Source organism: Nothobranchius furzeri, chromosome 1, assembly GCF_043380555.1.
Source record: "Nothobranchius furzeri strain GRZ-AD chromosome 1, NfurGRZ-RIMD1, whole genome shotgun sequence".
Taxonomy (NCBI): domain Eukaryota; kingdom Metazoa; phylum Chordata; class Actinopteri; order Cyprinodontiformes; family Nothobranchiidae; genus Nothobranchius; species Nothobranchius furzeri.
The window spans coordinates 92,427,965-92,455,882 of NC_091741.1; the positions used below are offsets into that span (position 1 = coordinate 92,427,965).

The following is a 27,918-nucleotide window of genomic DNA, read 5'->3' on the forward strand; positions in this document are numbered from 1 at the left end:
AGTCAGTCTGATCACATATTTAGAAACGTGTGTTTCAGTGGTTGCTGAATTTCTTTATCTCTGGTGGGGAGCAGTTTAACAGCTGCTGTGCCGAAGAGGGCAAGCCAGCCAAGATTTGCATGACCTGTTAAGGGAAGTTGCATATTAACGAGGTTTTTAAATGTGTACTACTAACAAGTTTCTTATCCCTTTGCTTCCTCACAAAATGATGGTTTATGGGCAGATAAATGTAAAAAATTATGGATGATTTGAAATAAATATTAATATTTTAAAATTGTGTAATTTTGAGTCACATTCCTGGTTTTTAGACCAACAAATTTCAAGCATGCAGAATATAATATCAAAATACTCAGTGCATTAGTCTCTAACATGTGTAAATACAATGTGTCAAAAACATAAATCCACTTTTTTACAAGCAGGAAAGTGTTCAAATGTCTCTGATACTACATTCCATCATTTTCTGGTTCTTCATAACAAAACTCCACGAGGTGTACTCAGATATTCTACAACAGCACAGGAGGCTGAACTGTGGAGATCTGGTTGTGTCCTGACCTGAGCTGAGACTTCATAGTGCCCCCTATGGATGAGCCACCACTGGGGTGTTTAATTTTTAGTTTTTGTCAAGAATTTGGTTTAAAAACTGTTAGTCAAATGAGGGTAAATGCGTTGATGAATATTTCAAGATTTTTGCACTGGCCATGCGCTAGGCAGCGGCGGGTTACAGTGGTGCTTTGTCATAATGTAGTTCCATGTCGAAATCAGGTCTGGCAAATCCTTTATGTCACCTCTTACTTTTCATTTACAGTCGACATGATTATTGAGCTGACCAAGAATAACTGGTATTTTTATTGAGTAATTTTAATCCCTTTTGCACACAAAACTGCTAACTTCTGCTATTCACTTCCAATGTCTATGCTAAGCTAAAGCAGACGGACTGCTGCCACACCAGGAGAAATACTGCACTGGTTACAAAATGCTTTTTTCTCAATTAACTCGTGGGAATACGAAAATAGACAAAATTTCATAGGGGTGGGTTATCCCTTTAAGTTAGCAGGTAATGCAAAATGAATGAAAGTCCAAAGTTCTTTAAAGCGATCTTAGCATGAAATTTTGGAGATTTATGCAGTTTTGATATAAACTATGGTGTTAACCAATCATTGGCCATTATTTCTCCAAAAAGGTCCTTCAGTTGAACTGAACTTTCCGTCTCTTTCATTGAGCAGCAATTAGAAAAGTCAAACATTTGCTTTAGTCTCTTGGTTGACTCAAATTGCTCACCTTCCATTTTCCTCCTAAAAGCTGTTGTCTGTTTGTAAATCCACTAACTGTCCCTCACAGCCTGGTGTCTCTGTCAGCGCTAAGGAAAGGAAATCTATAGCCTGCAACATCATTCTCTCTGGACATTTTTCAATTTGCAGCATGGATTTCCCATGGCTGTCAGAACTGGGAGAGTTAGAGATGAAGGGTTTCAGTGCAGAAATGTGATGCGTAACAAGCCACATGTAAGGCTACTGTGGGTTCACCGTGGTGCTGGATGTGAGGCGTCATTCACAGTTCAGAGAAAAGCAGCATGTTGCTGTAGGTGGGATAAGATACACGAGCATTACTCAGATTCATGAAAAAGCCCAAATTACACAAAGCTAGCTTGGTCTGTTACTATGAAATAAAGGCTATTGCTTTGTAGACGTTAATGGGTTTGAATCTTTCCAAAGACTCAGATGCATTTATAACATATAAACGCAGACAGGATGCATTTTTTAAATACTATTTTGGAGTTTGGTGTCTTGTATTTTTGTGTGTGTGAGCATGAATCAGTGTCTCCTGAGGGATTTGAATGTCATTTGTATTAAAGGGAATTAGCAGGACCAAACAAACCCTGATTCTCAGGCTTCCTTTTTATTTTGTTTTGTGACATTTCAGATTAAGATGGATATAATTTAAAGTTACATTTGATATTTCATATTGACAATAAAGAGCAATTATGTTCACAAGTCACACAGACGTTTAGTCTGATAGCTAGGCAGTTGGTATGATGTAAAAGAACTTGAGCTTAAATTATTTGTGTTCTCAGAAGAGATCTTTCTCTGAAGACCACACAGTGGTGAGATCGAAGTTGAACTGATGGAGCAGCCTGAGAGTCACAGACCTCCCAGTTTAGGCCACTGGTGGGGATAATTGATGTCAGGTTTTCAATGTTCTGCTCCACATGAGGGAAGGAAATCTCATTCCCACATTGCATGCTGGGCTGCTGGTTGGAGTTCTCTTGATCAGGCGAAGCTTGTTATACTTTCAGCATGTTGCCCAGTCTGTCCCATCATTTCCAGATTTATTAAATGCACTATTCTTCTTTGCACCAGTTTATAAAAGTACTAACCTATGTGGATATATAGCCTGGCCATGGTCCATTGATGGTTGTCTCAGTCATGGGGCAGGAGCTACGGTTGTCTTTCAAACCATCTCTGCATGCTACTGGACAACCAACAAACTGACGTACTCACCGCTACAGATGTCAGTCAATGAGGCAGTCCACCATACTCCATCAAAGATGCAAATCCTTTCTCTAAATGAACTTAAATGCCTCTATCCGCTCTTGACTCAAAGAAGAGCCCAAGTCAAAATAGTCCAGAGTTGATGCCAAAGCCATTTCTAATGAGCCGTCACAATCTTTGTATCATTCTGCCCACCAATAGAGAGCTGTGACTGGACCACTAAGGATCAATCAATCAATCAAATTTTATTTATAAAGCGCTTTTCAAACAAAGTGTTATTCAAAGTTCTTTACAAAATGACCCCAGATTCCCATAACAGGTTAAAAACATTAACAAACATATGCAAGCACACACACACACACACAGACTCACACACACACACAAGTAAAAATTATATTAGGCTGAGTCCAGATGAGCCAAGTATGGTAACGCAAGGAAACGCCATCAGAGGAGCCATCTGTCCCGGCAGCATCAGGTCTTCCACACTAAGTCAGGGCGCTCGTTGGAGGGGGAGCATAGACCCCCACCTGTAGAGCGCCCAGGAAGCTACAGTCGACCACCGCTCCCGGGGCAGAGGGCCCCCACAGAGGAAACACTGGATTAAAATGAGTAAAAATGTAATAAAAGACCTAATATAAATGACAAAAATTAGAAAATAAGTAATAAAGAAAATGATATAGACAGTAAAATAATAATTTAAATATTAAAACTGTGCTAAAATATAATCATATAGAACATGCAAAGCAAGTAATAAAATATAGTCATGTAAAATAAGAAATAAAACTGTAGTAAATATTTAGATAAAAGCTAACCTAAAAAGATGGGTCTTGAGTCTTGACTTAAAAACATGAACGTTCTCTGTGGCCCTGAGGTCCTCTGGCAGCTCATTCCAGAGGCGAGGGCCATAACACTGGAAGGACGCTTCGCCGTGAGTTTGTGTCCTGACTTTAGGGATGACCAGGAGACGCCTGCCAGAGGAGTGCAGAGTCCGCAAGGGTTCATATTGTAAAAGCAGTTCTGATAGATAAGAAGGCCCAAGACCGTTAAGACACTTAAAAACCATTAGAAGAACCTTAAAATTGATCCTGAAACATACGGGGAGCCAATGCAATGATTCTAAAACTGGTGTCATGTGCTTCCGCCTCCTGGTCTTCATCAGGACACGTGCTGCCGAATTTTGTAAAATTTGTAAACCTGAGGTTCTCTTTTTGGGAAGACCAGAAAGCAGGGCATTGCAGTAATCTATCCTACTGGTGATAAAAGCACGCATCAACGTCTCCGTATTGACCCGTATTGGATGTCAGTCAGCAAGGCAGTCTGCCATTACATCATGGAAGAACTTCATAACATAACATTGTTTTTTCTAAATGAACACACTGTGATTGGCTTGCTGCAACGTTCCAATGGAGCGCTGCTAGACCGTCAACTTTGTTTCGGCAAATGACATTCGAGATTCTAGGCTATAAAAGCACAGCAACTCTCTTAAAACTGAGATACAATTGAAAATGTTGCACACTGATAAAACTGATTTTAAATTCTTAACAGGATGTTGTTTCTTTGCTTAAAAGCAGCTCTCCAAAACTGCTGTTGTGTTTCAGCTTAGAAAAATAGAATAAATGTAATTAAACTTTGTTCCTTTTCATCTCCACACTACTCAGACGCCGTGATTGTGAATGACAATGGGGTTCTTCTTTCTTTTTGTCTTTTATTGCATGCTAACACAATGTCAACCCTCCCACTGTCCTAATGGGTGTGACCCCGCGAGGACAGTTGACCAATGAGCAGGGTTGATGGTTTATCATTTGGGTCCATGTGACAGGGGTGAGGAGTGAGCACCACTTCACCCCTGCCTCGTGGACCTCAAGGGATAAACCCTCCATCCTGCTCAAAGGTCAACTTTCCCGGCAGGGTCACCCATGAAGACAGTGAGAGGGTTAAACATGAATTCTGTTATTATATAAAACTAAACTAAAATTGGAATTCAACACTTTTTGGCCTTAAATTATTTTTCACAGATATGATAAATAAATGACACAATAACACACAAATACAAAGAAATTTATGTCAGGGCAAATTCAAAGAGAACTCACACAGCTAAATTTAGCTTTAATGAGGGCCACTTAGAAAAATGTTGTTAAATATGTGAGTGTTGGAGCTCTACTAAACGCCTTCTGAAGGGCAAAACACGACATGGAAAGATCACTCTTCTCTACATGAAACCCCCAACAGTTGCTACGTCTTCCTGCAGACAAATGATGAAGAACTGCACAACTATTATTTCATCAGTTAATCATGTCAGCACTGCTGAGATCACAAAAGCCCTGTGAAGCAGCATTGTGATTTTAAATCAGTCTTTTCCTAAAGTGTTGAAGCAATAAAGTTCCAAGTTAAACTTCCTCACTCATCATCACACACTGGTGAAATTCATCTCCGCATTTGACCCACCCCTGTGTGGAGCAGTGAGCTGCAGCAGTGGCTGCGCTCAGGTCTCTAAGTCTAACCAGTCTACCCCCCCCAACCACCACCACCACACACACACACACACACACACACACACACACACACACACACACACACACTTCTAGAGTCAAACAGGGAGGCATTGGGTTCCATTTTTCAAGTCTTTGGTATTACCCGACTGGTTTTGAACGCCGATCTCCCAGTGCCAGGGTGGACACTCTACCACTGAGCCAGTGTAACGTGATGCCTGAATGCCAAGAAAAAGAAAATATCAATGACACATTTTGAAATTGTTCAAAATATCAATCATCTGCTTTTTTTTTTTTTTCAAAAAAATGTTTGAATCCAACATCAACAAGTGACATGAATGAATCTGTACCTTGATTTTTCCTGTTATTAAAACAAAATTCCAACAATCTTGTTTTGTTTTATTTGGGAAAAAGAGTTATTTAGACTTTTCAAACCTTAATAGAAATAACAGAAGGGTGGCTTAAAGCCAACAAACAGCTCAAGGCTTCTGTCATCTCTTTCTGGAGAACTTTCTGTCAAGATGCCAAAGTGTTGTTGGAGTAAACACCTGACTCCAATATGGAGCCATGCTGGACTTAGGAGCTCCTTCCCATCATCAGGCTTGTGATAGCTGGCATCTTCAAACTGGCACTTCTGCTATTCACTGTCACAAGTGGAAGGAAGATTCCCTGAAAGCATCTCCAACAGACTGAAGTTACTTACCTGCCCGAGGGCTTAATCTGCTTGGGTTTCCACCAGACGCTGTAGGCAGCTTTAGATGCTGAGAGACCAGATGGAGACAACAAAAACAATGGCTCTTTATGAGGGTCTATTGTCCCACTGGAACCAAAGTGTCCGTTGATTTTTTACTTTATTTACTCAAGAAGCAAATAAAGTTGATCAGAGATGAATTTGGTGAAGTGTGTGTGTGTCACAGGTGGTGAATGGTGTTTGGTTGATTATGGGATGGCAGCATGTTGCTGTAAAACAGGAGTGTTTACGCCTCCAGACACAGTTAAGAGATATGACCATATTTAAACTTTGGTATGTTAAAAAGATGAAAGTCAAACTTTATTCATCCGTAGTTCAACAATTCAAACACACCATTCAATTTAAAGTGATGTTCGATGTGAACATTGCTGAGTTGAAATGACTGTGTTCAGACTGAACCACTCCGGGCTACAAAGCTTTTTTACTTTTCAATCAGTGATTTCCCAGCAGGAGCGCTGCTTGTGGCCGACAATGAAAAATACACCTTCTATGGCGGAGTGACTGAGCATGTATTATGTATGCAGAGATTCATGCATGATTTAAAATCACCTTAAACGGTCAAACTCATTCATATTTACAACATTTTAAGTGATTCACAAACATGTTAGTTTAGTTTCCCATTTAATGTTTATGTAGTTCTATCATGTTGAGCTTGTTGTTTGTGTGAATGTGGCTCTGTGATGACATCAGCAGACTTAATGAGAGTTTGTCTGTTTTCTTGTTGTTGTTTTGTTACATGAAGTTGCAAAAACAAGCTCAAATATTTACTTGTTATTTCCAACAAGAGCAAACCTGATAACCTCAACACATTTGTCATTATTTCTAACTGTTACCTTCAGAGTCATAAGTGTTTTGTTACATAACACAGTGTTTGGGAAACAGAATTGGTGGCTTTCTGTGCTCATAACAAAACAAATGAATTGTTTGGGGGAGGGGGGGGGGGGTCCACTTGAAGGAGAGCTGCCAGCATGTTGATGCAGCCTGCGTTCCATTTAGGAGAAGATCTGAGGCCTCATTTCTAAAGCGGCTTATGCACAAAATGGGGTCTAAAATTGCTTAAGTCATCTCTAAACAAACTATAATGCATGAAGAAATGTGTTCAATATTAAACAAACTCTGACCCTGGTGAACCTGCAGCCGCTGCACTCACGGGTTTCCTGCAACCTGCAGGATATTTGTTGGATATGATAAGCAACATGTGTCATTTCCTGCCCTGAAGCTCATTTGGGTTAAAGTGAATGTTTTCATTTAATGTTACAGCCACCTTCCTCTTTGAACCCACCTTTTTAATGTTTTTCTTTATTTTTATATCTGTCGTGATCACTCTGCCACACATACAGAATTCACCACAACACTGCGCCACTCTAACAGTGGTTGAGCAGGGGGCGGGATGTGACCCAAAACACCTGAGCACATTTATAGAACAGGTGTGATTTATATATGGGTACCGTGTGTAAGCAGGGTTTTATGGGTCTAGTTTGTGCAGTTTTTGCTGAGCTCAAGTAGGGTTTTAGTAAGGACTCAATGCATAAACAAGACCTCTGCTCTCTTGCAGCCAGCACACACTGCTTCTGTTGCTACACTTATTTTCCATTTGTCATGATCTTTTATCTCAAATGATTAGACATAAAGACCAGAGTAGGGATTTTAGATTAGTTGTGATTTATTGAGATGTGTAACTGTTAAATGGCTTGTTTTTGTTTAGAACCTTCTTGGGTTCAACCCCCCAACGTAACAGTCACTCAACCACACACACACATGCACATGCTGGTGATGATGGGCTACATCGTAGCCACAGCTGCCCTGAAGCACACTGACAGAAGCAAGGAGCTCAAACACCGCCAGTCCCTCCCACCACCATCACCACCATCACCAGCGGACAAGGTGGGTTAAGTGTCTTGCCCAAGGACACAACGACTGTGATAGACTGAGCAGGACTCGATCCCACAGCCCTCCGGTTATGAGACATGCAGGTGATTAAATCCCCTGCTATCATCCCAGTGTGTTGTTCTGGTTTCTGTGAGTCCTGTCTCCAGGTTTCAGTCACACCTGGTCCAGAGTGCTGATTGTCACACCAGTCCAGGATATAGTTGTTAGTTTCCTCAGCATGATTTCCAGCCCTTATTTTAATCTGCTGTCAATTCTCCTGAGTTTACTGTTGTTATTTTTTATTAATTTTCTTTACAGAATGTTCAGGGGAAATACACCTTTTGGGGATTTGTTTGGTAATAAATAACACGATGCAGGTTTTACCTGGATTCTTATTTAAGTTGTCAGAGTGGCAGATTTTTCACTACAGAGTACAGTGATGTGGTGGTTATTGCTTTCCTGTATTATACAGACAGAATCTCAGCTGTGGGAGTGGTTAGGAATGTAAGGGTTCATTTCCACTAAACACAATACTTTCTCTTGATTAATTTCTGAGTTTTAATTGATGGTAGAACCAGAAGGGTTTTGTTGTTTGTGTCTGATTTGGCCCACTGATGGACCACTGACCCGTTCCTCCTCTCAGGCTGCCTGCTGGGATAGAAGCACCAGAAAGTGCTCAGCCCGTTACCACAGACAGGATTAAATGAGTACAGAAAATTAATAAGTACAACATTTTCCCACTAGTTATGTTTTTAAGGCTGGTGTTTTAGTAGCCTTCCAAAAGTAAACAAGCTCTTGTGCATTATCATTTGTATGAGTTTTTGTGCCAATGCAGCTGCTTGACTGGTTTTTATTTTAATGATATCTTTCCACAGTGGAAAAAATGTAAATTTGCTGCAAACCCAATTCATCATCAGCCTAATGTTTTAGAAAAGAAGTCAAGCAAGTGCATGTTTTACTTAAATGTTTTCTAAAACATGAAGCGTTCTTAGGTTAGGCAACTTTAAATCACTGAAATGAGCCAGAGCATCCTCAGAGAGGATTAATCAAAAGTTCAGTTCTGTCTTCTGGAACGTCTGAGCATGCATCTTGTTGGTAATGATAAGGGGAGAAAGCAGCATGCCAACAGAAGCTTTGCTTTTCTGAATATTCTGGATTCAAGGGAGTTTTCTGAATCATGCTCTACCAACATGTTGTCACCAGAGTAACCGGTTGGTTCTGTGTGGATGGGTTTGACACAATAGCACATCAAAGAGATGGGTCAGGACTGGTTATTGTCTGTGTGTGGGTGCAGGAAGTCTCCATCGAGACTAATGGGTCACTGCCTCTAATTAGAGGAACACACACACACACACACACACACACACACACACACACACACACGTGTGATCCATGCAATGGACAGAGTTTATTTCTACAGAGAAAGAACATTAAATGTAGCTTAAGTTTGTCTGTGGACAACAGTGAAAACACATTTTATTTATTTCTCTTTTGCTTCTAATGAGCCAGACCATTGGGTTTTGTAAAGCAGTCTTGGTCAATATTTCTGCTTTTCTGAAGGTTTTTCTGTTAGTTTTAGTTTTGTGGAGGCTTTTCTACTCATTTTCTGTCCAGTTGTAGCACCTGAAAATGTCAGGATATTGTGAAACGTGCTTAAAAGTCCAGCAAGTGGAGGGAAAAGGAAGATCCTAAAAAACTATGACAGGCTGACAGGATCTGGATGTCATGGCCTTAAGAAAAATCAATTATTCCATCACTAAAAGCAGGAAACAAGGGATCTAACAGCCATCAGTTGACCATTTAAGTTTTTTTAACATGAATCACCCTGTTGGTGCTAAATAATGCATCAAACTTTGTGATCTTTGATAATCATTGAGTTAATCTTCACAACATTTGCCAATGTGACAGCTGCTGGTATTAAAGTGTCCTCAGAGTCTGTTTAAAATGGGCTACGGTGTCTGTTGTGTGTCCAGACAGAGCTGTTGAGTTTAGAAGCCTTTATGTCCAAATGACTCAGTTAAGAGGCAACAATCAAACAAACAAGTAAAAAAAAACATCCCTCTGAAAATTGTACTTTAGAAATAAAAGAAAATCCTAAGAAAAACTGAAAATGCTTCAGAAAGCCTGAATAGCATTGCAGATGTTTGTAAACTTAAATGTCAGTGGTTTAGTTCACTCACTAAATATTCTTCCATCCATGTAACCTGGCTCCTCCTCTCCCTCTTGACCCATGTCTTTGCCCATTTCTATCGTTGTCCAGTATGATGTCCATCATAAAAACAACAAAATACAAATATTCTCCCAAAGATGTTCATGTAGCTGCTAGTTATAGCTTTCAGTTCTTCAGATGAAGCCGTTGGGATGTTTAGGTGATAACGTCGTGTTAAAATGTTAATGATTTATTAATAATCGTGTCCTGTTGATATTTTATTTAAATGTCTAATATAAATGAATATTAAATGATAGGTGTAGTTTTTGTGGACCAGCCTAGAGTGGGCAGCTTTGGTTGCCACCTGTTCCCCCTCTTCCATTTTGTAAGGATATGACTTCCTGCGCGCGACTTAGCTAATTAGTGCGCGCGCGCTCCTGGGGGAAGGTGGAGGTTTGCTCGTCTCTGCCGCGCCGCTCAGAACTAACTTACGCAGTAGTAACTTTGCTAAATGTTTTTCACACAGCTAACGCGCTTCATGGCGCCAGCGGACTCTCCAGATGTCTGAGAGGGGAGAGGAAAGCGACGGCGGCGGGAGGGCGAAACGGTCGGAGTCTCCCTCGCCGCCTCTGTCTGTCAGTCTTCCCCGAGGATTATCACCCTCTCCGCGGCCCCTGGACTTCTGCTCGTCCGCCTCTCCGCTGCTGGGGGACACGGACCCGCCTTACCTCGCCTCCTCGGAGTGTTTACACCCGTCTCCAGAGAGCCGGGAACTCGGGGTCTCCACACATTTCACACCGCCAAAGTTCCGTGCGCGCACCGCGGACACCGTGTCAAGCTTCCGCTCGCGGCCAGATGTGAGGATAGATGTGGGGTTCAAGCACTACGATGACCCGCTGCCCAAGTGGAGAGGACGAGGCTCACCGAGCACCGAGCTCCTTCAGCACCGCGGACAGAGACCCCTCAGGGCCCCGGAGCTGTCGGACCACGGGAACCACTTCTCCAGCGAGCACATAGACACTGACTTCACCTCAGAGTCACGGCAATCGTGAGTCCTGCTTTTCATCCTTTACTCCTCATTTCATAAACTTATCCAGTAATACTTTTACTCTATTAATTTGTTTATTTTTAAACTTTGCAAACATAATAATATAGCAAATAGTAAACAGCACTGGGTCAAATGGTATATGGCCTGTATTTGTATAGCACCTTCTCAGGGTTCTAGAACCCCCGAAGGCGCTTCACAACACAATCAGTCATTCACCCATTCATACACACATCCACACACTGGTGATGAGCTAAACTGTAGCCATAGCTGCCCTGGGGCACAATAATAGAGGAGAGGCCTGCTGAACACTGGCCCCACCGGCCCCTCCGACCACCACCAGCAGGTTGGTTAAGTGTCTTGCCCAAGGACACAACAGCAGCATTCTCTTTCAGGAGCCACGACTGAACCTATTGCTGGACAACCCACTGTACCTCCTGAGCTCCTGCTGGGTCAAATCATTTAATTGAAACTAAATATTCCTGAAGTCTGTGTATCAGGATTTTCTCTGAGCAACCCCTCACCCAACTCCCACCCCATGGAAGACTTTACTGCAAACTACAACATTTCTATTATAGAGACATTCATTTACCAGAAAGATGTGCATCTGTAGTGTGGGGTTGTGGTATAACTGTGCTGAAATGTGCTAGCCACTCTAACTTGTGTGTGTGTGTGTGTGTGTGTGTGTGTGTGTGTGTGTGTGTGTGTGTGTGTGTGTGTGTGTGTTGAGCTGAATGATCTACTCAGTTTTTTTCTCAATTGCATCTCCAATTTACCTCAATGCATTGAGCAAGCCTTTTGATTAGATTCAATACATAAATGCATTTGTGTGTGTGTGTGTGTGTGTGTGTGTGTGTGTGTGTGTGTGTGTGTGTGTGTGTGTGTGTGTTTGTGTGTGTGTGTGTACTAGGACAGTATAAAAACCAAACCATTTCATTATAAGATGGGCCACACTTCACAACTTGACTTGCAGACTCTTCAGTCGAATCCACGGTATCTTACAAACTCCCAGCTCAGCATTTAATTGCTTTACTGTTCGATAAAATACACCAAAGACCACGTTCAGAGCAAAGTCTACCGCATCTACATGTAAAACATCTGTTGTGATTTAGGGGGACTTACATGATGGCACAAAATGAAAATTCAGCACTGCCAGCTTACAGCCGTGACTATCAGAAGTAGGGACCGGCAGGCACCAGAACCGAGTCTTTGATCTTCCGTCGTCTGCTTCTTTGATACACCAGTGTTCCTTTTAAAAGGCCCTTTCATGGAGGAGATGTACGTTAGCTTTCACTAATGTCTGTCACCTATGGATGTTTGTGTGAAAAGGGGTGTATGACAGGGTGAGCATGCCTGTTCCTCATTAAAACTGAGTTAAGATGAGAAGCTGACCTTTGATCTTAAAAAGGGACAAACAGCTGCTTGGATAAAAATGTAGAGGTTTGCATGTGTGAAACTGAAATGTTATTCAACCTTTATTTGTCCAGATGATGTTAGTCTTCCTAAACATGAATTTGTTATTTTTGCTGTGTTAAATAATGTTTTTCCCTCTAATTCATCCTTTGAACTATAAACAACCTCACCTTTTATAGATGCCCCAACCCTCTGGGAAGCAGGGCATTCAGAGCAAGTGTTTATTAGTTGTGATATTTTATTTAAGGCTGAAATCTCACAGATACGATTAAAGACAGATAACTAATATTAATAGGAAAGGCAGATTTTTTATATAAAACATCATACACAAAAGTAGACAAAAAAAAAAGAAAAGGCAAAGATAAAAGTGCAGAAGCTGCAGCAGCATAAGACACAATCACTCAAAGGCAGATGAAAACATCAAAGTTTTTGGTTCTGGATTACACGTTTAATCAGTACATTTGCAGGGGGCTCTAGAAGGAATAGATGCCTTGCTGGCAGAACTCAGGGCAACAAAAGCCCAAACCCCTATTTCAGCAGGGCAAGTTTGTGACATCAGCTGAGCTTCAGACAACAGAATTTGGAGTCTTATTTCTTGATATTTGGACATCTTGCCCTGGATTGGATAACAGCAACACAGCTCTACCACTGACTTACAACATGGATGTTCTATTTCCACAAACAACACAGGCCTGGAGGAGTTCTGCTGTGAAGTGAAGTTGATAATGCTAATGGTTAGCTTAAAATAGGGCTGGGCAATAAATCAAAAATGTATCATTATCGAAATTTCTGACTTTTATCGATAATTTTCCCCATGTCAATAAATGTGATGATAAAAAATGAAACTATGTGTGTAGGTTAGCAACATTCATGTCCCTTTAAGAAGCTGTACCACCTTGAGTCACGTAAAAATGTGACTTAATGTAATGTGACAGCCCCATCTAGTACACAACTTTTGTTTCTGCGCATACCTGTAGTTATCGTCCATTTGTCGTTATCGAGGTGAAATCCTCAATATATCGTTATATTGATTTTAGGCCATATCGCCCAGTCCTAGCTTAAAATAGCCAAGACATCCTGACATCAAAACCAGGCTGTTGTTGCCTTCCCCATCGTGAATAAAGACAGGTGAGTCCATGAATACCAATTCACAGTGTGACATAGATCTGTCAGGCTTTTCAAATCCTAGAGTTTCATTGTCTATTTTCTATCAGAAGCTAATGCAGCAGATAGGTGTAGGAGACTATTGTCATGTTCAACCTGCATGAAAAACTCAGACTGACTGACTATAGTCAGAAAGAATATTTTAAAATATTTTTTTCAGTCAGCCACACTTTTAAAAGTTGTAGTCGGGGCACATTTGACGTCATGAGGAAGGCGGTTCTATCTGTGTGCACCATAGGCGCTAAAAACCAGCCTCATCCTGCTGATCGGGGATTCTTCCAGCTGACTGCTTCTTTAGGATCTCAGAGCCCTGCTGAGCGTTAGTAAGGGAATCCGACATGTACTTTTGCTTTATAATGAAGGGACCTTGCATGCTTTGGAGGTGACTCCTCTAAACAGGAAGGTGTTTCATTCTGCAGTCATGGTGTCAAATCAAATAAGAATCATCAGTCCTGTTTCTGTGTAAGTAACTTCAACAGCACTGTAATGATAAACTTATCAGTTCTCACATGTTGGGCCAAAAAACAGAAACTGGTTCTCATGTTTGGATTTATGTTTTATTATTAAACTTCAGAAGGACACTTGGCATAAAGTATAACATTGTTACTAATCTTCTGAGTCACCTTGTCCATTATGCTGCCTCCAGTTTATCTCTTTGTCTTTCTGCATGACATTTGAACTCTGAGCATGTAAGTAGAGTCCAGGATAGGTTCAGTGACTGTGGGAAAACTCAACTTCAATGGCTTCAACACAAAATCCCTAATAACCACTTTATCCTGTGGTTTCCAATCCAATCCACCTTTATTTGTATAGCACTTTATTACCTTTAGTGGTCCATTTTTACTGTCAGCTGAAGCATTTGATGGATTTTCACCTTGATATGGTTGGTAGATTTTATTATAGCCACTGGAAGTGAAATGTTTTATTAAATGGTTTCAAAAGCCACCAAAGTATGAAGAGTACATATCAGTAAATGATGCTGGAGGCATTTAAGAGTCTGATGTTGAAAAACTGTGGTTTAGACAGACAGAGAATTATACAGTTGGGTGATCATCAGACTTCTGTTCAACTGCCAGGCAGAAAATGAACTCTAGAGCGATTGGAGAGAGAATAACGTCCACATGAGTTGTTTAAAAGGCAGTGGGAGCTCTAAAAATGTGCCAAATCATTTAATCTGGCTTTAGTAATGTGTAGAATCACACACCTGCTGTAAACGGTTACGTGTGTGCCCGTGTGTGTGCGCGTGCGTGCATATGTATGTGTGTGAGTGTGTATGTAGGTGCGTGCGTGTGTGTAATCACTACTGCCTCAGCACAGAAACATGTTGTCCTCTATCTATCCATCTCTATCGTGAGGGCTTCCTCTTGTCTGTGTCACTGTAATCTGACTCAGAAAGGATGCAGATAAATTATGTCTCTAAACCAAATCACAACCGATCAGAGATGGATGGAGGCAGGGATAAAAAATGATAGAAAATGGTGATTAGTTACCTTACTAAGGTTATCTAAATGGGCATGTAGCCAGACTGCCCCTTTGTTTATGAGGAATCCTCTCAGGCTTCTAAAAATAGCATGTCTGAGGCTGATGGAGAAACGTGGCATCCGTCCTAGCTTAATGTTTCATAATAAATCACAACAAACAGCAACCTTTGAAAAAAAACAAAACTCCACATTGGTATCACTTGCCCCATCATGCCTGAACTGGTTTCCATTAGTTTTAGAAGATCATTTAGTGTCCTCATTATGCATGCATAGCCTGAAACTGCCTAGCTAACAGAATTTCAGTAAGCTAATGGTTTTTATTTTTCATCTTGCAGTGATTGACAGTCTTGAGTCATTTGATTGTGTGAATGTAAATCAAAATAAAATATGGACCTTTCATACAGGTTAATCACAGCATTCTGAATACACACACACACACTCACGCGCACACGTACACACACACGGAGGACTTGCCTCGGTGAGCTTGCTTCATTTTCTCAGCTTCACATCCTTAAGCACCCCTGGGTGAATATATCTACCATGAGCAGGTTTCCATTTTCACCTCTTTTTCCTATGTCCTGCTTTCTCTTCACGCATGTGCGTGCGCACGCACACGCACACACACACACACACACACACACACACACACACACACACACACACACACACACACACACACACACACACGGTGTAAAGAAGGGGTTTATTATAAGAACCTGATCCTTATTTCATTAGTGACGCCTGATTTGATTATGAACCCATCATGCTAACAAATAGATGTTTTCATTGATGTAGTTTAAAGACCTTTCTGCAGTTTCATAAATGTGAAACATGAATGAAACAAAAATGCACAAGTAAAGCAGATAATCTTTTTTACCCCCTCTGCAACATTTTGAATACTTATCCCTAAAAAAAAAAATAAAGCTAAACAGACATGTTTGTCTGCGCGAGCGTAACGTTGCATCAACTCTGGCTGATTTCTGTGGACGGTCACTGGAACAGAGTCATTTATTTATTTTCATGATGAAGCCCGTTGAGCTGACAACTCGATTTCAGTCATGGCAGTCAAAGCTGCTGACAGCACCGAACTTTGACCTTTTTGCTGACAGCACCGAACTTTGACCTTTTGGTATTTGGTAGCAGATTGCTCCTCTGACCAGGACTGCTTTTGCCATAGCTGCAATGCTTTCTCCAAGATCAGTGTTAAACAACGCTTCTTGTGTTTGCCACAGACTATCTGAAAAAGGAAGATAAGACTCTTTTTTATTCTGGCCTCTAACTGAAACCTCCATCACGACTTTGCTTGATTTTTAAACACATTTCTGTCCTATTTCTGTTGTATTTATGTAAATCATTCTCTGTCTCCCTCCACTGCCCCAGGGTGGAAGCCATCCATCGCCGACACACCACGCTCAGAGAGAAGGGGCGTCGCCAGGCGGTGCGAGGTCCTGCTTATATGTTTAATGAGCGTGGCTCCCCACTCACTGCAGAGGAGGAACGATTCCTGGATGCTGCAGAGTATGGAAACATTCCTGTGGTGCGAAAGATGTTGGAGGAGTCCAAAACTCTAAACTTTAACTGTGTGGATTACATGGGCCAGAATGCTTTGCAGCTTGCGGTGGGTAATGAGCACCTGGAGGTGACTGAGCAGCTGCTAAAGAAAGACGGCTTGGCGAGGATTGGCGATGGCCTCCTTTTGGCTATCTCTAAAGGTTACGTTCGAATCGTTGAAGCCATTCTCGCTCATCCAGCTTTCGGTGGAGGTCTCCGGCTGGCTCTGAGCCCCCTGGAGCAGGAAATGAGAGATGATGACTTTTATGCCTATGACGAAGATGGGACGCGCTTCTCACACGACATCACTCCCATCATCCTGGCAGCTCACTGCCAGGAGTATGAGATCGTTCACATCCTGCTGACCAAGGGGACCCGCATAGAAAGGCCTCATGACTACTTCTGTAAGTGTTCAGAGTGTGTGGAGAAGCAGAAGAAAGACTCGTTCAGCCACTCGCGCTCCAGGATGAATGCATACAAGGGTCTGGCCAGTGCAGCTTACCTGTCGCTCAGCAGTGAAGACCCAGTGCTCACTGCCCTCGAGCTGAGCAACGAACTGGCCAGACTGGCCAACATTGAGACAGAGTTTAAGGTAATGTGTCATCCTTACCTCTCACTCATTTGTTAAGAAAAGCAAAACGACTCTCAGGAAACATCTAATTTATGATTGTGTAGAATAACTAAAAAGATAAAGAATCTAGACTTGGGCAGTATCCAAATTTTAATACCCTCTAGCTTTGTCTACATTTTACCAAGGTGTACGGTATTACCGGAAAAATTTAAAATGATGCCGTACGCCTCAAGTGGAATTACCAAACTGTTGGTTTGGACCTTCACCATTCAGAAACTGAATAACAAACATTAATACTAAAACAACAACATAACACACATAATATTAACAACTTTAAAAAAATGCAACTTATAAAAAGATTTTTTGCCTGAAAAAGAAGCATGACTGCTGAAAAGTAGGGTTCCAGGGATTAACCGGTTTGACTCATTATTGAGGTTAACCTATGAAAAACAAAAAGATAATAGCACGACTCACACGGACAAAAACACGAGTGAAGCTGAATGTATGCATGCAGCAGAAGCAGAACCAGTGACAACAACCATTGGGAATGCTCCATTTCCACCTAGGAAGTGGTCAAAGTCTCCTGTGTGGGAAAATATCTAATAAAGCTGAAATATTCCCACACAGGAGACTTCAACTGCTTCCTAGGTGGAAGTGCTGCAGTCCCGATGGTTGTTGTCACTGGTTCCGCACGTTTTCAGTTTCACTTTTTTGGGGGGATTTTTTGGGTCATGCTATTGTCCGTTTTTTATAGGCCGTGTTGGAGCCATTTTTACGGGGGTTTAACTGTGGTTAATAGTCAATCCCTCTATTATGGTTCAGATACTTCATGTTAAACATGTCACTTCTCTGTTTTAACTGTTTATTGACTATTCCTACAATACATTCAGTTAAAAAATCGCTATAAACGTCTGACTGAATGTATCGCAATATATATATATATATATATATATATATATATATATATATATATATACATATATATATATATATATATACATATATATATATATACATATATATATATATATACATATATATATATATATATATATGTATATATATATATATATATATATATATATATATATATACATATATATTTATATATATATGTATATATATATATATATATATATATATATATATATATATATATATATATATATATATATATATATACATATATATATATATATACATATATATATATATATATATATATATATGTATATATATATATATATATATATATATATATATATATATATATATATATATACATTGTGTTGTCAGAATTTCACTAATACACGTCTCTAGTTATAACTCTGCTTTCATTACTTATAGTAATTATAAATGATGAAATGTTTCATTAATCTGTGCTCAATGATTGTTGTAGTATGTTTACCTGACGAGGTCATAACATTTGCATTCACACAAAGACAGAGTAAAGTTAAGTTAACGCATGACACATAGTTAACCTTTTGCCCAGAGTCATAGTCTCCAGATCAAAGAGGGTGTGTTTCTGAGATTCTTGGTAATATCTCTCAAACTTGTCAGCCCCTGATTGGCTGTCCAAACCGTAATATCAATTCTTTAAAACTAGATGGTTTTGAGTGATTTACGAGTTCTAGAGCAAGCTTCAGACCGGCCATCTTTAGCAAACCTCTTTAACCAGCAAAGATTTTGACACGTCGTCAAAACCTTTAAACCTTTTCCGCACCTGCGAAGCTGATAACAACAAGATAGTTTCCTGCAGAACAAAGCAGATATTGTTACAACTCCTTAAAAGTTATTCCTGAGATGCAAACTACTTCCGACTGTTGTTACCTGGAAGATGACCCTGGACTGACCTGGTCGTACGAGGAGTTAGTCTACGGACTCCGGTACCGGGGTCTCTGACCCCCTCCTGACATCTCAGATCCAAAAGGGCGTCTCCGCTTGGGTACGTAGAACACAGTGAGATTGTGTCTGAATGTGGTTTTGCTAATAATCTATTTATAGCTTAAGCAATCCAAATTCTTTTACATCCAGAACTCAGCTCTCCGAGATACAAAGATTCTCACTACATTACATTCACACATAGGTTCTACATCACCTTTCAGTTCCATCAATTACAGTAAATGCTTAGTTAATCTGTCAAGTTTTAAATTGTTTGTAAAATAAATTCGTACTTTTATAAACCTGACTGTTTCTTGAATCAAACAAAGTGTGTACGATTCCCTAATGAATAAAATAATCCTAGATTCTGATTAAAACAATACGACCAAGCAGGTGATATTCTATTTAGATAGTGTCACAGCTTTTGGTCACAAGTGGTGTTAATACTATAAATAGCTCTTAAAGCAATTTACCTAACCAAACATACTATTTATTAACATTACATATTGGCGATTACCAGCCAGATTTATTAAAATTGTACACTTCGATTGGTTTTTGAATTATTAATTAATTTCAAAATCTATTTTCTTTGTCTGGGTGAAAAACGAGGGTGATCTCGTTATTCGCCACCAAGGGGCGCTCTTCTCCCTTGTCATTCAAAGTCTGAATGTCTATTTGAAAGCTTCATTTGAGCTAAACTGCAGGTAATTACCTATTTGTTGATACTTTAAGATAAACACATTTATGTGTATGAGTCTGTCATGTCTGAGTGATTCTGCTGCATTATTCGTGTGGTTTTGTCACTGTTGTAAGCTTGAGTTACTGGGCCAGAAAACTGATTCCCACATAGCATTTAGCTGCTCGCTAATACGGTCTCCCTGTCAACCGGGATTATTAGCACACTAACTCCGCAAAACGGTAGTTTTTCTGACGAGAATACCGGATATTAATTCTGTTTTTAAATCAGAATTACACCAGGGACGCCTAGGCTATTTAATTAGCCAGAAATTAGCGCTACTTCCTGTACTTCCCTGGGGCGGTTTGGTCTCCTTCTAGCTCACCTCTGGGTTAAGGAAGTTGAGAGTAGTGATGTGTCGGTCGCGAACGAAACGGCTCTAAGAGCCGGCTCTTTGAAGTGAACAACGGGAGCCGGCTTGTCATTGGGAGCCGTCCCCTCCCCTCCCCCCTCCCCCCTGCCTTGGTGAAAGCTACAGGCGATTGGTCAACATGTGTAACTGTGTCTCCAGACTGTCCACACACAGAGCAGTTGGGGCGGGGAAGAGGGAGGATCATACTTCGACAGACACACAGCAGAGCACATGCGGGTGGAGGGAGACGAGAGGGAATGAGGAGGAGGAAAAAGGCGAGCGAGAGAGAGGAGAGTGCGACGAAGACGGTGAGAAAATGAGCGCCAGCAGTAGGGAAGTGGAGATTTCTTAAAGTGTTCAGTTATTAAATCCATAGAAATGATAAATATTTGATATACTGCTCTTTTTTTACATTAGTAAATTATTTTACATATAGTTTAGCATTATTTTGGTCATAAATGTACTCTACGCAACAGAAAATCTGAGGAGCCACTTGGCCGGCTCTTTTTGGTGAGCTGAGCCAAAAGAACCGGCTCTCTAAAAAGAGCCGGAATTCCCATCACTAGTTGAGAGTCACGTGGCTACACGAGGCGCGATGCGCACACTTTCTAAGCTTCTGAGCAGAGGCAGAGAGGTGGCTCCGACTCTGAAGATGGCAAAAAGGAGCTGGATAAAGCTCTAAGAGAGAATGAAGTGTTGTTGGAAAAGCAACTTAAAGCAGAAAATCAATCTGCTACTTTGGAGGTTGAGAAAAATGCTCTGAAGATTGATCTCTTAGCAACCAGGCATGACGTGCGAGAGAGGAAGATGGAAATTACTGATTTAAAATCACAGATTTCTGAGCTCACTGGAGGAAGAAGGGGGACCCCTTCAACCCTCCCGGTTCCACCTGCTCCTCCTGCTGCCGGCACATCTGGTGTGGCTGTGCTGGCTCTCCAGCCGACTGCACCATGCCCACCTCCTCCAGCACCACTGCCCCCACCCGGTGGTGTGGCTGAACTAGCTCCCCAGCCAGCTCAACCACACCCACCGGGGTCTCCAGCCCCACATTACCCACCTGCTGCACCTGCCGGTGCTGCTGCGGTGATGGTACCAGCTCCCCAACAAGCTCAACAATAGAGCTCCGGACGTCACTTGACTCTCAGAGAGTAGACGCCATGTTGGCAGGCAACAAATGTAAACAAATTGAACGGGATCGGCTTGGATTTTACTTTGTCGGAGTTTACTTCACACTTTAAAACCGAAGAAATTGTTTTATAAAGTCAGAAATTAAATAGACTAAACATCTCCGACCCTTACCGTGCCCCTGGGATACTTTTTTAAATTGCCAGAAGCTGTCGGAGCGGACTTCTTACCAGACCTAGCCGGGGAACCCCTTGGGATTCCCCCGGAGGAGCTAGCCCAAGTGGCTGGGGAGAGGGAAGTCTGGGCCTCTCGACGCTACTTCCCCCGCAACCCGACTCCGGATAAGCGGATAAAAATGGATGGATGGACAAATAACATAGATTTACATGTAAGTAGTTTAAATAGAGTGCTGTGCTGTTTGAATGTATAAACTGAACGCCAAGAGAAATCACTAGTTTGATTTTTTTTACGTGAATAAAATAAATATGTCAGGCAGGAGCGTCTCATGATCTGTCTGAGAGCTGTCTCGGTGAGACAGATAATAGCAATCCAAAGTGCTTTTTATGTGTGTGATCTGACAATTGATCAACCATTGCTTAAAAATTAAATACAGCTTAGCCGGTTAATTGCTGTGATCATAAAACACGTAAACGGCAACACGCAGAAATCACGAAGCAACGTTTTACGTGACGTTTACTTGCTGCTATGAGTAATAAGACAGAAAAAGCCACGCCTAAATAAGTTTAGGAAGCCCACTAAGAATCGTAATAAAAACATTTAAAATAAACACTATGTGCAGTTGAGGAAACGTTGGTTTAAGTACCTGATATGAAGTGGTCGCTGCATAAGCGAAAACCTTTACTCTCGGGATCCCACAGTTTCATTTCAGCCCAGTCACTAGCGCCTTTTACTGCAATGATCCAACGTTTGCGGTGCTCCAGATCTTGGGGAATCCTGTAGACGGCTCATCCTGTAGATGGCTCATCCCTTATGTCGTCCGCGTCTGTTCTGCATCCTGGGTCACAACAGCAATCTACCATATTTACCATTGGATTGAGTTTTCTGACAATAACAAATAGTCCAGCTGCGGGCTTCTGCCTGCCAAGATGGCGCCGTTTCGATTTGAACTGTTGCATGCCGGGAGAAGTGACGTCAACTCCCGGAGTTCTATACCCTCCTGCTGCTCAGCAACATTACCCACCTCCAGCTCAGCATTATCCACCAGCTGCTGCGTTGTCCTTGCCAGCCTTCCAGCCAGCCCAATCACATTCACCTGTGACCATGGCTGACATCTATAGGATGTCTCGTAGCATAAAGAGATTCAATCCTCGACCAGGTAATTCATACCCAGTTGATACATATCTTAGTGACCTTTGACACCATTTTCAGAGATCTCCTGGAGTAACTCTCGAGGACAAGATCTTTCTGATAAGGTTGACCTCTGATGCAGTGGGTTCATTCATTGATCGCCCGCATGATGCGATTGCAAATGATTACGACCGGCTAGAAGCTGCAATTCGAAGAGAATATACTTACGGTGCTAAAGAAGCTGGTTTAAAGTAGGGATGCACCGATCAGGTTTTTTGCTGCCGATCACTGATACCGATATCAAAGAACGCTGATCACCGATACCGATCACCGATACCGATCACGTGGATTGGCCAGAAATTTTCTACAACATTATAATGAGTGCTACAAACTACATAATTTGGGAATAAAGGAAGTGTAACCTAATCTAAAATGGTCTGTATTAGGATTGTCACGGTGTGAAAATTTAACCTCACGGTTATTGTGACCAAAATTTCCACGGTTTTCGGTATTATCGTGGTATTTTTTTCAAACATGCTACATTTTCACACAATTAAATAAACCCTGTATGTCAGGAAATATTGTCCTCAATTTGTGTCTAAATTTTGCCTAAAATGTGTTATTTTGTAATGATGTTGTTTATTTGTTTACATTTTTCCCCTTTAGTCTTTAAAATACCAATATTTGCCCATAACTTCTTATTTTATGTCTGTTTGATGTCATCATTTTAAAAATATTAGATCAGATGATACTCAGTACTCAAGTAGCCTTCTAATCAGATACTTTTTTACCCTTACTTGAGTAATAAACCCTATATCAGGAAAATATTGTCCTTGGTTTGTGTCCTTCCAGTGAGCTTTGCAGATGTGGGAAAATGTCATCAGGCAGTAGTCATTGTTAAATTCACAATTATTCTCGGAGAGAGACCAACTCTTATCTGCCCCTGGGAGCCCCATAATGCATAGCGCCATTTCAACATGGCGGTGTCCGCGACACGGTTTATATGCAGGTAGCGGCGCTGCGGCTGCTTTATATAGCGACTCGTTGCATTCTCCCTCAACCCAAATCCTCGGATCATGCATTTTAGCTAAAACGCTAACGCTAATTTGCCTTGCGTTGACTGTAGAGTAGTGGGTGATGGTCACGCAGATGTGTCATGAGATTTGAAGCGTTGCTGCCTTTCACAGACACTTTTTCTGCACGTGCTGAAAACAGGATAGCCGTCTTCTATCAATTGTCCCTCGGCATTCTTCAAATATCCAAAAGATGCCCGTACTTCCCACTTTGTCTTCGTTGAGGGATAAGAAATGTCCTCCTGAGCGCTGCCGTCTCCTCCTTTGGCCATTATTTCAGCTTTAGCTTCAAGAAAGTTTTGGTTGTAAACAACAATGTGCGCATGTGCCGCCGGCAACTTCAGCAGATGATACGGTGGCTGGTAAGGGTCACCGCGCCTACACCGCAGCCACGGTAAACCCACCGAGATAATATAGTTTTTTAAAAAACAAGACGGTTATTATTATTGTCAACTTTTTTACCGGGGTTTACCGCTACACCGGTTACCGTGACAACCCTACCTGATCGGTCTGCTTTGATCTATTTTGAAAACTCCGATCAAAACCGATAGGGGCGCTATCGGCCAATTAGGATCAAATGCCGATCCGTCGGTGCATCCCTAGTTTAAAGTTAGCTTTGTCAGTCAAACAAGGTTGTAATGAAGACCCACAAGCTTTCTACCTACACCTCTTTGACGCGTACTTTGGTTCAGAACGTAAAAAGGGGATGGAAGAGGAAAAGGACTTTAAAGAGCTATTCCTTGATAATTTGCATCCTCATTATGGCCCCTACATGGGTGCGGTAGACCTCCAAGTCAAAACTATGGACGATCTCAGGAGGATAGCAAGTCATAGCTTCAGGCGGTTGACCGAGTCTCTGATCCCATATCTAGGCTTAGCTCTCTCGTCTGCTGTGGTTTTTCAATTATTTTATTGAGTATTTTCATATTCAGAGTTTTAGTAGAGTTAGAGTATATTGTTGGGAAAAAAATAATGTTAGATGAGTACATTTCAAACCTTGCATGTGCTTTGATGTATTCAATGGCTGAACTTAATCATTGAGCTCTCATATTTAATGGATTTCCTAGTGCACTTCTATCTCTTTATTACCCCATAGAACTACTTATTTTACATCCAATCTCCTCTTAGGTGAAATAAAAATTGTAAAATGCACTTTGCCTCTTGATGAAAACATCAAAGATTCATGATTTTGTGGGTGCACACGGTTATATTTGTGCATTTAGAAAAAGTTTTTTTCATATTTCTAAAACAAGACAAGATCTTAATCTAACTTCTGAAATAGTCCTGCTGGTGTTTGAGATAAGAACTCAAATAAAACCCATAGTGATCTGTGTGTGTCCTTTCTAAAGAAAGCTGATCTTTCTAAGCTGGACTCTTTAGTTTAGAGCTTTAACTCAGAGACAAAGGTAGAGGTTGGGTTTGTTTCATCTTTCTGTATCCAACACTTTCATCCATCCTAAATCATGTTGGTTTTACATTAGGACCACAAATCCTCCCAAAAGTTAGATTAAATACTGCTCAAATTGATCCACTTCAAGATTACGTCTTCAAAACAAGCCATATTTTAAAAAATTCCCCCGGCACCGTGGGTCTGACCTGTAATAACCCCAGACCCGCTGATCAGAGCGTCGCTCAACCGTGGGCAGAGAAAAAGAATAAACCTCCAATCGTATTTATTATTGTTGAATAAAAATGCAGAAAATCATCATTTTACCTAGCCTGGCCTGCCAGATTCCTCTTCTGTTTAATTCTGCACAGAGAAAGGGTCTGGGGAACTCTCCTATTCAAATAACCCCACCCCCTGAGAATTCTAACCGAGCCAATCAGCGCTGAGTAGCGTACGTCACACACCACAACGTCGAGTTTGTCATAAACATGGTGACTGAAGCAGAGTTCGCTGAGGCTCTTTCCTCTGTTCTAAATGACTTGGACGTGTTTTTAAAGCCACAACAAGTAGAAGTGCTAAAAGCCTTTCTTCTAAAGAAAGATGTTTGCGCTGTCGCCAGACGCCGTTTTTGACTACAGCTAAAAAACTACAGCGTCAAGCGGTACAGTCGGCATTTCGGTCTATTTTCCGATTGGTTAATTTTGAGCTGGCTAGTCCCGCCCCTCATGTGCCTCTCTGCCTGTGAGTGACCAGACTCATTCTCTGTGCAGAGTTAAACAGAGGACGAGCCTGGCAGGCCAGGCTACATTTAACCTGCAGTTATCCACCACTGAAGCAAAACTTAACCTCTATGAGACAATGAAAAATGTGAAATGTGATTAAATGAATCAGGAAAGTAGGAAGAAATGTTATTTCTGTTTTTACATTTTTCACATCAGTTCATACTATTCATAAATTTAATGTTTTGAACACATTCAGCTTGTATTTTATTCATATATCTTCGTTTTTATTCATTTTATGAAGATTTTTGTGTTGCAATTTTTGGAGAATGAATCATAACACAACATAAAAATTACTTAAAATGTTTATTTTTAAAAACAAGTTTAAAAAACTAAATGTTCTAGAAGTATTTGTTCTGCTAAAATTCCTCTGCTATGTGACAGTGTAAAAATGTCAATTTTGATATAAATAAATAAATTGAATAGAATAAATAGAATAAAATAGTATATTGTGATATAGATTTTTGGCCATATGGCCAATTTCTACCCAAATGAATAATACACTAGCAATTATCAAGCACCACCCTTTCCTGCATGTTTTCCATGTCTCTGCTTTAGCCACCTGATTTACATACAGTATCTGCATTGCCTTCTCAGGATGACTTCAAGTGTTGCAGAAACCTGTTAATCACTCATTCATTTAGACCAGGTGAGTGGCAGCAGGTACACACCTAAACCTTTTAGGAAGGGGGCGCTGAGGACCAGGGTTAAGAAACACTGCATGAAGGAAAGCCAGATCAGGGCTGCAACACCAGCTTGGGTGTGGTACGGATCCAGATGCAGAGCTCCAGAAAGTTTCAGACGAGCATCCGGTATGAATAAAGCATTTTTGACGAATACGAGCATGAAACGAGTAAAACTCGTAAATATCTGTAATCGTGCTGAAGAAAAATCCTCATTGAGTAACTGACTGTCTTCACGCTCTGTGATTGGCCAGTCACATAGAGCGCCCGCCCCTCCCTACACACAAAACTCTGCAGCCAGGAGCTCAGTCCATCCGGCCCATCCATGCACGCACACACACAGACAGTAACAGATCTCTCTGTGCTTGCTTCACTGTTGCTCACATTTCTTCACTACTCCCTAGGTTTTCTTCAGCTTAGTTTAATATTTAAAGTAACTTTTTTCGTAATGTACGTGGTGCATTTGACAAGACAGAGCTGCCTCCGCTCCGCTCGGTCTCTCTCTCTCTCTCTCTCTCTCTCTCTCTCTCTCTCTCACATTAATTCATGCACTTAAATATTAATGTTCTGATTTTATTGAAAAACTTGTCCTGTAATAGTTCTTTTACTATTGCAATCAAAAATATTTAATCTCAATTCTGAGGCTGTTCTGTAAACAGTTTTCAAATAAGCAATACACATAGCTGTCACGGTGCGGTGTTGGTAGGACCCAAAATGCAGTACCCAGGATGACACGAGGCAGATATGAAGAATAAGAAAAATCCTTTATTTTTAAGGAGAACAAAATAAGTCCAAAAGCTGGAAGCCAACATCCAAAGTCCAGATAATGATCTGGAGATCCAAAAATACTTGAGACATGAGAAGACTAAGAACACAAGTAATCCAAGACGAGACTGACAGAATTACAAACAATGGACCGACGAGACAATGAGGAACAGACAGGGCTTTATAGACTGGGGCATAATGGGAGGCAGATGAGCTGCATTGTTTTACTGAACAATCACAATAATAAATCACAGTGCATTAAGTGCCAACCACAGCCGACATGTGTTAAATGTGCCCAAGTCCTTACTTTTTAGAGCACCATGTGAGCACCTGTGTGTGTTCCCAAGCTTTTATATGTAAGGTTTCTCTATAGGAGCTTCCAATAGAGAGTGTGAGGGGCCACATATCTGCCCCCCAAAGATGCACAGGAGATGGAAGGAGTTCCAAGTCTCAGAGATCCAGGAGCTGCCCCAGAGTGTAGGGACCCCAGGAAGACTGCGACCAGAAAAGCCCCTGTCCCCCTCGAGAGGCACAGAGGATTGCCCCGTGGGGCCACAACCAGCAGCCGGCAGAGTCCAGGGGGATATCAGCAGCAAGCCCACAGGCCCGCCCGCAGCCTCCCACCCCCAAGCCGGCCGAGCCCGAGACCCAGCGACCTGGGACACTGGGGCGACCAGCCCCGCCGAGGACCCAGCAGAGCCCAGGGACCCAGATCCCACCAGGCAACCACCGGGAATATTCAGGTAGACGCTAAAAATCTTAAACCCCCTGACCCGGGAGCCGCGAACCCTCAGGCAGACCAAGGCACCACACTCCACATCAAGTGTGACAGGGGGAGAGGAGGCGAAGATGTATAG

General features: G+C 41.4%; 1 protein-coding gene across 1 annotated transcript in view; it reads left to right on the forward strand.

The window, feature by feature from the left end:
• The first annotated feature begins 10,175 nt into the window (after positions 1-10,175).
• trpc7b (transient receptor potential cation channel, subfamily C, member 7b) overlaps positions 10,176-27,918 on the forward strand; it is a 137,565-nt gene continuing 119,822 nt past the window's right edge. Inside the window, exons 1-2 of the mRNA XM_015945689.3 lie at positions 10,176-10,795; positions 16,231-16,993. Coding sequence (XP_015801175.3) covers positions 10,308-10,795; positions 16,231-16,993 — 1,251 coding nt within the window. The 5' untranslated portion in view covers positions 10,176-10,307. The remainder of the gene's footprint in view (positions 10,796-16,230; positions 16,994-27,918) is intronic.